Genomic DNA, 13,045 nt, shown 5'->3' with positions numbered 1-13,045 from the left:
CATGCTGTTAGTCATTTAGGAGCCGTCTTGGTTATCAGATTGACTGTTGTGGTATTACAGTGCTTGTGTCCAGATAATTCTTATTTTACTTCATAAGGGCCCCAAAGCACAAGAGTAGTGATGCTGGCATATTGTTAAAATTGTTCTATTTTATTATTAGCTACTGTTGTTAATCTCTTACTTATCATAGGTACACATGTATAGGAAAAAAACATGGTAGATATGTATATGTATATATGTGTGTATGTGTATATATATATATATACATACATACACACACATAAATATGGTTTGGTACTATCAATGGTTTCAGGCATCCACTGGGGCTCTTGGAGTGTACCCCCACAGATAAAGAGAGGGTACTGTGTTTGAAAATAGGGCCTTTAAAGGGATAATAAAGTAAAAATGAGGTCATTAGCATGGACTTTAATCCAATATGACTGGTATCCTCATAAGAAGAGGAGATGAGGACACAGACACACACAGAGGGAAGACCAGTTGAGGATACAAAGAGAAGACAGCCGTCTGCAAGCCAAGGAGAGAGAGGCCTGAAAAGGAACCAACCCTGTGGGGACCTTGATCTCAGATTTCCAGCCTCCAGAACTGTAAGGAAATCCATTTCTGTTGTTTAAACCACCCAGTCTATAGTACTTTGTTATGGCAGCCCTAGCAAACTAACATAATGATCAAATCCTATACAGAGTTTACCAGGTGCCAATCCGTCTTCTACGTACTTTGCAAATGTAACTTTATATATGCTCATGACAAACCTGTGAGCACTAGGATTAAACCCATTTTTAAGGATGGCAAAGTGAGGCATGAGAGATCAAGTGACTTGCCAAAGTCACCTAAGTGGTAACAGGTGAAGCTGGAACCAGGCTGTCCAGTGCCAGAGCACAGGCTCTTAACCACTTTGCTATGCTCCCTGCTTGGAAGAGGTGGGAAAATAGTTGATACTCAGGGTTCAAATGAAAACAGTGAGTAGTTGGGAAGGACGACAGAGAAGTTTGAGGGCACCTTGGTGGGTGATGCTGGAGAATCCTGGCAGGTTGGCAGCTATCCTGGGGACAGGATACATGGAGATAGGAGAGCATGAAAACACACGTTCAGGTAGCTGGGACAAAGCTACTGGGAAGGCTTACAGGGCCAGGCCTCAGCCTCATGTTGGACCTGCTGCTAGAGCAAAATCTGGGTTCCTATATTGAGTCTGGAGAACTAGCACTTCCAGAAAAGAATTTGCAGTAGAGACTGTTCTATTAATAGTGGTTTTAGTACATTTTCTGTTGCTTGTAACAGAATATCTGGAACTAGGTTACTTATAAGAAATTACATTTATTTCTTACTATTCCAGAGGCTGGGAAGTACAAGGTTGAGGGGTCGCATCTGGTGAGGGCCTTCTTGCTGGTGGGGACTCTCTCTAGAGTCCTGAGACAGCTCAGGGCATCACATGGCGAGTGGCTGAGTATGTTAGCTCAGGTCTCTCTTCTCTTCTTATAAAGCCACCAGTCCTACTCTCACAACCCATTACTTTATTAATTATTAATTTATTAATTAATGGATTAATCTATTCTCAAGGGTAGAGTCCTCATGACCCAATCACCTTGAAAAGGCCTCATCTCTCAATAATCCCACACTGGGAATCAAGTTTCAACATGAGTTCTTAAGGGGAAAAATATACACATCGTAGCAGAGACCACAGCAGAAGCCTAATCCTGCAAACCAGAACACACAATGGGCAGGAGAGCTCAGGCCCGGGAGGTCCAGGGCAGGAGCCTCATGAACAGGAGAGGTGGTGGGCTGTGGTCAGAAGGAAATTGCCAATGCTTGACCAGGGTGACAGCCACTGTCTCCCACCTAGATTGACCTCATCAGCAGCGGTGGAGACAAACCTTTCCAGTGGGGCCAAGGTTACTTGAGCACAAGTTGGATTAGTAACAAGGTTGCTGACCACATGAGACTCTAGAAGCCCAACTCTGGCACGCTGAAGGCTCAGGAGCAGGGAACAGTGGGAGAAGCTCTTATAAAGCCACCAGTCCGGCCAGGCGCGGTGGCTCACGCCTGTAATCCCAGCACTTTGGGAGGCTGAGGTGGGCAGACTACCTGAGGTCAGGAGTTTGAGACCAGCTTGGCCAACATGGCAAAACCCCATCTAAAATACAAAAATAAATACAAAAATACAAAAATTAGCTGGGTGCGGTGACATGTGCCCATAATCCCAGCTATTTGGCAGGCAGAGGCAGGAGAATCGGTTGAACCCAGGAAGCAGAGCACTCCAGCCTGGGCAACAGAGTGAGACTCTGTCTCAAAAAAAAAAAAAAAAAAAGCCACCAGTCCACTCTCACGATAGCAGTCCTGCATCCTCTGGGGATGTCCCCATGCCTGAGAAAGAAGGGGGACCTATGTGTATTAATTTTCCTGAAACTTGTTGCTAAGACCAGATGCAATTCCACTGATAGAGAAAGGCCTGGAAAAGGTTTACTACTGCAAGGGAGAGAATTCCCAGAGGCAAAGAAGGTACTTATTGACATCAGAGCATCTTGAGGGAGAAGGAGTCTCAGTGGCCATAGAGTTCTGCACTTTCAATCCAGGAAAGGAGTTTCCAGTTCCTTTGAAAACCATTGTCTTCTTAAATGTTGACATGTGGTATTTTGTAAACATCATCAAAGCAGACTATCACTTGTTTCTGAAGAGAGCAACCCTTTGAAGAGATGAACTTCTAAGCTTCTCGGATGAAGAATTCTCATATAAACTCATCCTGGCTGCAGAACCTGTGATGGTTTTGGGATCAATTGTGCATTAATAACACTTTCCCTTTCTGTCATTTAAATGCTGGTCAAGTTAGATGAAGATATACGTATTCTGACCAGGTGCAGTGGCTCATACCTTAACTCCAGCATTTTGGGAAGCCAAGATGGAAGGATCATTTGAGCCCAAGAGTTCAAGAACAGCCCGGGCAACAAAAGGAGACACCGTCTTCTCAAACAAAAAAATTTTTTAATAGCCACAGGCCCGGCACAGTGGTTTACACCTATAATACCAGCACTTTGGGAGGCTGAGGTGGGTGGATCACTTGAGGTCAGGAGTTCAAGACGAGTCTGCCAACATGGTGAAACCCCATCTCTACTAAAAACACAAAACTTAGCCAAGCATGGTGGCACCCGCTTGTAATCCCAGCTAGTTGGGAGGCTGAGGCAGGAGACTCACTTGAACCCAGGAGGTGAAAGTTGCAGTGAGATGAGATTGTGCCATTGTACTCCAGTCCCAGCGACTGAGATAGACTCCGTCTCAGAAAAGGAGAAAATAACCAGGCATGATGGCATGTGCTTACAGTTGCAGCTACTTGGGAGGCTGAGGTGGGAGGATCACTTGAGCCCAGAAGTCTGAGGCTGCAGTGAGCCATGACTGTGCCGCTATACTCCAGCCTGGACACCAGAGCAAGACCCTGTCTCAAAAAAATAAAAATTCAAAAAAATACACATATTCCAATAATCATGAATCTATTTTATCAGTAAATAAAGGCCCCCAAACCTATTGAGAGTAAATGAACTCATTTAAGAGAATATTGAGCTTAAGCTTGGCCATTATATTTAAATACACATAAGTGATTAATTCATTTATGATCAGATTGAGTCAGATATTTATAATATATATTGTATTTTTAGCACTCAGATGACAGCAATATATTACCAAGAGTTTATTTGCTCATCAAGGTATTAACTTGCCTATAATTCATGTGAATTTGGGACACATGTTTTACTTCAACACAGCTATTTAGATTTTTTAGAACATATTTGTTTACTGAACCACCAAATGCTGTAATAAACTATCCTTACAGTCTTTGCCTTAATTGGGAGAAAAATAATAGAAATCTCAAAGAAGAAATTCTAACACCCAGTCAAATGACATATATATAAAAAAAGTAATCAGTGCTAGATTTAGAAGAATTCTAATTTTATAACATGTGTCACCAGTGTCTGCCTTATAAGCAACATAAGACCACACATTTCCTATCAGTTATGAGCTGGTTGTTTGAAGACTAATCTAGCTAAGTCATTTTTTTTTAAGTTTATTATTGGCTCATGTCTGTAATCCCAGTACTTTGGGAGGCTGAGGCGGGCAGATCACCTGAGGTCAGGAGTCTGTGACCAGCCTGGCCAACATGGTGAAACCCCGTCTCTACTAAAAATACAAAAATTAGCTGGGCGTCGTGGCAGACGCCTGTAATCCCAGCTACTTGGGAGGCTGAGGCAGGAGAATCGCTTGAACCTGGGAGGTGGAGGTTGCAGTGAGCTGAGATTGTGCCACTGCATTCCAGCCTGGGCAACACAGCAAGACTACCTCTCAAAAAATAAAAAAAAAAAACAAGTTTATTGCCAAGGCACGTGCTAGATCTGGCTGGTCCTATGTTTGAAGCTATGTCAGAATGGGGCACAGGAAACAAAAGGGCACTGGACCTTGTAAAATGAGGGAAATACTAAGAGCAGCTCACAAGCACAAAGTATTTACCATGCACAATGAAACTGTCACAAAATTCTCCACAAGGTAGGTACTATTATTGCTCCCATTTTATAGATGAGGAAACTGAGCTTGATGTGCTGGTAAATGTAATGCCCAGGTTGGGGAAAGGGGCAGGCACTGATTTGCAGCATTTGCCAATTTCCATGGTGTAAATGCTTCCAGTCAAAGCCAATTTCAAGCTACCAATGTAACATCAGCAGGCTTGCAACATTCCTGATGTCGGTTTGATTCCCTAGCCAAACAAGTCACTTGCTCAAGTTCCTAGTCACACAATTAGTAAATGCTGCCAATCAAAGTCAGTTTCAAGCTAATCAGTAAATTCTCCCAACCAAAGCCACTTTCAAGCTACCAAGATAACATCTGCAGGCTTGCAGCATTCCTGATGTTGACTTGATTTGCTAGCCCATCAATCCACTTGCTCAAGTTCCTAGTCACACAATCCGTAAATGGAGGAAACTGATTTGAACCCAGAAAGTCTGATTCAGAGCCTGTGTTCTCAACCACTGTCATCTGTTTTTAGGAAGAATAATCCATGAGGGGAAAAAGAACAGAAAGAAGACCCCAGCACTCCCAGGGCTCACCTGAGCAAGAGTAACTGGGTCAGGGCTAGATCAGAGTCGGACTGCTTTAACTGAAGGCTTAAGTAAGAAAAGGAAAGGAAAAGGCAAATAGTGTAATACCATGAACTCTACGCAAAAGAAAAATTGACAAATTCGACAGCTCTTAAGTTTGAGGAGATGCTATATCTTTTGTTTCTGGGTTTTTGTTTGTTTGTTTGTTGTTTTTTGAGGTGGAGTCTCACTCTGTTGCCCAGGCTGGAGTGCAGTGGCACAGTCGTGACTCACTACAACCTCCGCCTCCTGAGTTCAAGCGATTCTCCTGCCTCAGCTTCTCAAGTAGCTGGGATTACAGGTACGCACCACCACCCCCAGCTAATTTTTGTATTTTTAGTGGAGACGGGGTTTTACCATGTTGGCCAGGCTGGTCTTGAACTCCTTACCAAAAGTGATCCACCTGCCTTGGCCTCCCAAAGTGCTGGTATTATAGGCTTGAGCTACCACGCCTGGCCTGTTTCGGATTTTCTAATAAAAATACCCTGTTCCTGAGAGATCCTTAGGTTGTGGGGCAGACAATTAAGCTATCTTTACTTGGTGGAATTGACACAAATTCCTTTAACCTCTCAGAAATGGAGCACAATCAGGAACAGCAGCACTCTGCAAACACAGGCCAGGGCAGGGGAGGTCAGTGTTCTGGAACTTTCTTCATGGCTAATCCTCATTCCTCTTCATTGCTATCAGCAGGGTTTTTTGTTTTGGTTAGGTGTTTTGTTTTGTTTTGAGACAGCGTCTCACTCTGTTGCCTAGGCTGGAGTATAGTGGCACAATCTCAGCTCACTGCAACCTCCACCTCTGGGGTTCAAGCGATTCTCCTGCCTCAACTTCCCGAGTAGCTGGGATTACAGGCGTGCACCACCACACCCAGCTAATTTTTGTATTTTTAGTAGAGATGAGGTTTCAACATGTTGGCCAGGCTGGCCTTGAACTTCCGACCTCAAGTGATCTGCCTGCGTCGGCCTCCCAAAGTGCTGGGATTACAGGTGTGAGCCACTGCACCCAGCCCCTATCAGCAGTTTTATGGAATACTTTGGGAGGCATAAAAAGCATTGTTTCCCCAAATAAACTTATGAAGTTCAGACATTTATCACATTTCTATTTATTGTCTACTATGAGGGCATCTTGGCACTCACCAGCAAGGACAGGCATAATTCCTTTATGTGAGTTTCAGAGTGAAGACTGGCAAGCCTATAGGGAGAGTGTGGTCAGGGCTGTCCTAGGAGTGGGGTGTAGGGGACCAATGGGCATGTGTAGGAGATCAGCATCCACACTGCAAGGAGTTAGGAGGTGAGGTTTTCTAAACTGAGACCCAGAAATGGATTCAGGTTTCATGAGGCCTCAGACTTATCCAACCCTAAGAAAATAAATACCAGATTACCAAATTGGGTGTAAGGGTTTGGCACAGACCCTGAAGTTTGAACTTCATTAGCTTCATGGTAAATGCTCCATTTCTGCTAAGACCTGAAAAATAAGTAGGAATTAGCCAGGCTAAAGAGCTGTAGGAGCAGAGAGCAGGCAAAGGACTTGATCCACACAAAAACAAGAGAGTGCTATTTCCCACCTGCAACATGGGAGTTCGGCTGGCAGAAGTGGAGTGGAGTTCTGGTCACATCAAAGGCAACCCTCTGAGCAAGGTAGGCTGGGCCAAGACAGGAGCCCAAAGAGGCTCTGCAAGGATGCAAAAGGAAGATCCAAAGGACTTCAAAACAGAGAAATGGAGAAAACAGGAGGTAGAAGCTAGTCTTCAACCCAGGGAACTGTTGAACCAAGACCCCTTTTATAAGGATTCTAGAGACCTGTGACAGCAAAGTGAGCCATGAAGATTACTATTGTAGGCTGGGCATGGTGGCTCACGCCTGTAATCCCAGCACTTTGGGAGGCCGAGGTGGGTGGATCACCTGAAGGCAGGAGTTCAAGACCAGCCTGGCCAACATCTCTACTAAAAATACAAAAATTAGCTGGGCATGGTGGCAGATGCCTATCTGCCAACTACTCAGGAGGCTGAGGCAGGAGAATCACTTGAACCCAGGAGGCAGAGGTTGTAGTGAGCTGAGATCGTGCCAATGCACTCCAACCTGGGCGACAGGAGAGAGACTCTGTCTTTTAAAAAAAAAAAATTACTATTGTAATCAGCACAATGTATTATAATACTGAGATTCTCTCTTTTTGACCATGACCCACAAAAAGAAAAACATTTTATTCCACAACTGAGGACCTACATACAAAAGTTTCAGAAAGAGTCATTACCTCTACTATGTGCAAGGTGCCCTGAAGTTTCTATGCTGTTCTATTTCCCTTGTTGAATGCCAGGCATGGTGCCCCAAATTGCTTTCACATGCACCGAAAAATCCTGACCTGCAGTTTGGAAACCACTTTTGCATAATGTATGATTATGATGTCTGGCTGCCTTTGAATTCTCCAGAATCTTATTTACACCTAAAGCACTAGTGGCCAATGTAGGTTTTGCTGGAGATTTTACAAGGGTGATGGAAGATGGACATGTCTGCCCCCACCAACTGAGGGTGCTCCTCCACCCCACCCCACCCCACTACAGGGCCGGATCCCTTCTGCCCTCCCTCCCTGCCTCCCAGGAACAGATGCATTCCTTTTCATAATTCACACAGTACAATTGGTTTCTTTCAGCACAATGCACCAATTACTTAACAAGTCGTGGAGCCCTAGCTTCAGAAAGGGAATATCAAAACATTCATCCGACAAAACTGCCTCTTGCAACCTGCTAAAAATTAAGATTTCTTCCATATCGTTAAATATATCTATTTCCCCTACTGGACTGTGAATGACTTGAGAATAGGGACTTGAGGTACTCAGTAGATGTTGAATCAATATACATGAACGAGTTCATCAGTGAGGTGGGTGGTATCCCCATTTTACAATGAGGAAACATGGCTCACAGAGATGTGATTAGAACTGCTCAACCAGTGAGCTGAGAACCAGCCTTCAAACGCAAGCCCATGCAGCAGGATTCCTTTAAACCAGACACCCAAACAGGTTCTTTCGTGTGTCCCTGAGGAACCCCCAGAAATGGACCAATGATGGGGAAAGAGCAGCATGGATCCTACCAATTCTGAGGGGCGTGTTACAGTTTATGTGTTTGCTATCTTAGACTAAGCCAAAGCAAAAAGGTCTTCAGGAAGGATTAACCAAAAGCCCTTCAATTCTATTTCCATTTGATGGGTAAGGGCACTGGGGATATCTCATCTGTAAGATAACTTTTTAAAATTTAATGAGTGTCCTTGTTTACTACAGAAACAAGTGTGTTGATCCTTTTCCAAGTGAGGTTGCTATAGTTTACATCTGAATGAGAATGACATGACGGTAAGATATTAAGTGTATCTTGGCATTTATAGCCGACTTACACAAACATATAAAGACCTACATCAAATATACTGCAAGTTTATAAAACCGAAAGCTCGTAATAGTGCAAAAATGTGTTTGGAACTGTTGAGTTAGGCCATCAAACAGAATCTGCTTTTCGCTTTTCATGATGCTCGGTGGTTTAGCAGACTAATGAGTTAGATATATGGGCTGAAATTATACAGAGAAAATGTACAATTCCAGAATAGATCACACAGCAACATGCAGCTGTATTAAAGTACATTTGCAGCCAGGCACTACGGTTCACGCCCATAATCCCAGCACTTTGGGAGGCTGAGGGGGGCAGATCACTTGAGGTCAGGATTTTGAGACCAGCCTGGCTAACATAGTGAAACCCCTGTCTCCATTGCAAATACAAAAATTAGCCCCAGGCCTGGAGGCCCACACCTGTAATTCAGTTACTCAGGAGGCTGAGGCAGGAGAATCACTTGAACCCGGGAAGTGGAGGTTGCAGTGAGCCAAAATCGCGCCACTGCACTCCAGCCTGGGCAACAGAATGAGACTCCATCTCAAAAAACAAAACAAAAAATAAATAAATGAAGTACATTGAGATGAACCATTCAGAAAAGTTACTTATGTGACATAGCCATTCTGTCTTCTGTCTTCTCTCAAAGTAGTTTCATACTCTATTAACCTCATCTCAGATGATTACCACAGTGGAAAAGAGCCTCAAGTTAAGAGCTGGATAAAACATTGAAGTAACTATTTAACTGCTCTGAATTCCTTCAAAGTCACAGAATTGTTCCTATGACACTTTATTCCCCACTCTAATTCACACTGTAAAAACTCACCGTGATGAAAGATAGTATGTGAACCCAGAAATGCTGTTTCTAGGTATAACTGGAAAGCAAACTTTGTGTGCACATGGCAGCGGACATGAAAATAAGTATACAGAACTGTTACAGTGAACAGTGGAACTACCTCAAAGGAGCAGCAAGCCCAGGTTTAGGACACAGATTCTGATGTGACAGGTGAGCTGGGTTGGAGTCCTGTTCCACCGCTTACTAGCTGTGTAACCTTGAGTGGGTAACTTAGCTCCTCTGTGTCTATTTCCTCATCTGTAAAATAAGAGTGGCAAAACTACTACCTGTTATAAAGATACGTGAATGAGAATTTGTAAAGCACTTAAATTGAGCCTAGAGGATAAAAAATATACATGTTCATCAGTAGAAAAATGCAAAAATCAACTGTGACCCATTAATCCAATGGTGCAATCTCACCTTAGATGGTGGTTAAAAGGAACCCATTAGGTCTACATATATCAAATAGGACAAGTATCAGAAATATAATGTTGAGTGAGAAGACCAAGTATGTAGAACAATATATATAAAGTATGCTATTCAGGTGAATTTAAAAAATAATAATACTACATATATCTATCTCTAGAGATAGATATATTTTTTATTTATTTTTATTTTTTTGAGACAGAGTCTCACTCTGTCACCCAAGCCGGAGTGCAGTGGCGTGATCTTGGCTCACTGCAACCTCCATCTCCCCGGTTTAAGTGACTCTTCTGCCTCAGCGTCCCAAGTAGCTGGGACTACAAGCTCCCACCACCATGCCCCGCTAATTTTTGTATTCTTAGTAGAGACAGGGTTTCACCATGTTGGCCAGGCCAATCTTGAAGTCCTGACCTCAAGTGATCTGCCTGCCTTGGCCTCCCAGAGTGCTGCGATTATAGGCATGAACCACCACGCCCAGCTGATACTACATATTGTTCGCATAGGTGTAGGTACATGTATACACATATATATGTATATGTTTTTACTTTTTATAATTTCAACTTTTAGATTCAGGGATACATATGCAGGTCTGTTACATGGGTAGAGTGCATGATGCTGAGAACTGGTATTGGCTCGATGGCTAGAATATTACGCTTTGCTGTTTAGATACTGGGACAATAGCTAGGATAACAATAGAGAAGACCAGGGCTGGTACCCTTCCTAGTCTATTGGAAATAGAGCATAGAATTGCATAGGCAAATAAAAAGTCTCATTCTGGTTTAATGTGGGGTGGTGTGTTGAGGGGGTTTGCCACAGTATCATTACCTGGGTCTCCTAGTGGGTCAGGTGAAATAGAAGTAATATAAGTAGTAATAGTAGAAGGAGAATTAGACTCAAAATATTTTTGATTGTGTAGTAGGGATGGAATGGAATTTTGTCAGAATCTGATGAAACTCCTGACAGGAGTTGGATCCTGTCTCGGGAAGAAATAGAAGGTAGATGGCTACTAGGTCCATGATAATGAAAGGTAAGATGAAGTGGAAGGTAAAGAATGGTGTGAAGGTGGCTTTGCCAACTGAAAAGCCTCCTCAGTTTTATTGCACCAGGCTGTTGTCAATGTGTGGAACAGATGACAATAGGTTTGTAATTACTGTTGCCTCCCAAAAAGATATTTGTCCTCATGGTAGGACACGACCTATAAATGCTGTTGCTATCACTGTAAATCGTAACATAACACTGATGTTTCTGGCTTCTAGGAAAGTGTAGGACCTGTAATACAAACCTTGTCCTACATGTAGAAAGCAGCAGATGAAAAATATCGATGCCCCATTGGCATATAAATATCGGCTAATTCAGCCATAATGCAGATCTCAGCAGATATGTGTGGCAGAGAAAGATGCAGGTGTTATATGTGATGTACAGTGTATAGTTAGGAAGGGTCCCATGATGATTGTAGGCAAAGACACCTAAAAGTGAGCTGAAATTTCATCACACAGAAAAATTTGATGGTGCCAGCAGGTCAATGATATGGTTTGGCTCCACATCTCCACCCAAATCTCATCTTGCAGCTCCCATAATTCCCACGTGTTGTGGGAGGGGCCTGGTGAGAGATAATTGAATCATGGGATGGGTCTTTCCCGTGCCATTTTCATGGTAGTAAATGAGTCCAGATACCCCAAATCATCTCTCTCAAGTTCAAAGCTCCACAAATCTCTAGGGCAGGGGCAAAATGCTGCCAGTCTCTTTGCTAAAACATAACTACAGTCACCTTTGCTCCAGTTTCCAACAATTTCCTCATCTCTGTCTGACACCACTTCAGCCTGGATTTCATTGTCCATATCATCATCAGCATTTTGGTCAAAGCCATTCAACAAGTCTCTAGGGAGTTCCAAACTTTCCCACACCTTCCTGTCTTCTTCTGAGCCCTCCAAACTGTTCCAACCTCTGCCTGTTACCCAGTTCCAAACTCACTTCCACATTTTCAGGTATCTTTCCAGCAGCACCCCACTTCTGGTACCAATTTACAGTATTAATCTGTTTTCATGCTGCTGATAAAGACATATCCGAGACTGGGCAATTTACAAAAGAAAGAGGTTTATGGCTGGGCATGGTGGCTCACCCCTGTAACCCCAGCACTTCGGGAGGCTGAAGCAGGTGGATCACCTGAGGTCAGGAGTTTGAGACCAGCTTGACCAACATGGAGAAATCCCATCTCTACTAAAAACACAAAAATTAGCCAGGTGTGGTGGATCAGACCTCTAATCCCATCTACTTAGGAGACTGAGGCAGGAGAATTGCTTGAACCCAGGAGGCAGAGGTTGTAGTGAGCCAAGATCATATCATTGCACTCTAGCCTGGGCAACAAGGGCAAAACTTCATCTCAAAAAACAACAAAAAAAGAGGTTTATTGGACGAATACAATAAACAAGTAATTAGCAATTTTTATTAGAGGGTGCCTGTTTTGGATGTTGGTTAGTAACGTCATTATAGTTGAAGTACAATAATGAACGATTTTTCATGTCATTAGTCTTGCGTGGTTAAATTCCATCTGAGAATCACGACATATACAGCATTTTTATTCAGTGCAACTTTTGGGAGGTTTGGGAGTGCTAATGAGCCTGTCAGCTATGTAATATTACGCATCTTGATAAATGGACACACACACACAAACATGGTTAAGGTAGACAACTCGGAGGGAGGAAGGAAGAGAAGGGAACAGAATCGGGAAGGAGAAAAAAGAAAACTTCAACTGTGTCTGCTTTATTTTATTTATCTTAACAACATCAAAGTTAATAGCCCCTGAACAGGGGCTTTAATACTTGTGTGAGCGGAGCCCTGTGGTACTTCGGGGTTATCCTGAATCTAAGTAGCTCCACCTTTATCTGTGTTACATACTGCCACACCACCTAATGTCGTCATCCCCCAAACCACTGCCTTAGCGTGGCAGGCATTGTGTGTGTCCTTTTCACCATTAGATCCCAGGGCCTGCCTCAGTATCTGGTCCCAGCAGGTACTTAACAATCATTCGTTGAATTAAATGTCTTTTGTTGCTGTTGAGACGGAGTCTCGCTCTGTCGCCCAGGCTGGAGTGCAGTGGCGGGATCTCAGCTCACTGCAGCCTCCTCACCTCCCGAGTTCAAGTGATTCTCCCACTTCAGCCTCCCAGGTAGCTGGGATTACGGCTGCCCTTCACCACACCTGGCTAATTTTTGTATTTTTAGTAGAGATGGGGTTTCACCATGTTGGCCAGGCTGATCTTGAAATCTTGACCTCACATGAGCTGCCCATCTCGGC

The 13,045-nt window shown here is 43.5% G+C and overlaps 1 protein-coding gene across 1 annotated transcript in view; it reads left to right on the top strand.

Annotated features, from left to right (window-relative positions):
• The first annotated feature begins 6,700 nt into the window (after nucleotides 1-6,700).
• The window catches only part of B3GALNT2 (beta-1,3-N-acetylgalactosaminyltransferase 2), an 88,581-nt gene continuing 82,236 nt past the window's right edge, over nucleotides 6,701-13,045 (top strand). The window contains exon 1 of the mRNA XM_011935759.1: nucleotides 6,701-6,766. Coding sequence (XP_011791149.1) covers nucleotides 6,701-6,766 — 66 coding nt within the window. The remainder of the gene's footprint in view (nucleotides 6,767-13,045) is intronic.

Source organism: Colobus angolensis, unplaced genomic scaffold, assembly GCF_000951035.1.
Source record: "Colobus angolensis palliatus isolate OR3802 unplaced genomic scaffold, Cang.pa_1.0 Scaffold148, whole genome shotgun sequence".
NCBI classification, from domain to species: Eukaryota; Metazoa; Chordata; class Mammalia; order Primates; family Cercopithecidae; genus Colobus; species Colobus angolensis.
The sequence above is the reverse complement of the archived record's forward strand: the minus strand, read 5'-3'. Positions and strand labels throughout refer to the sequence as shown.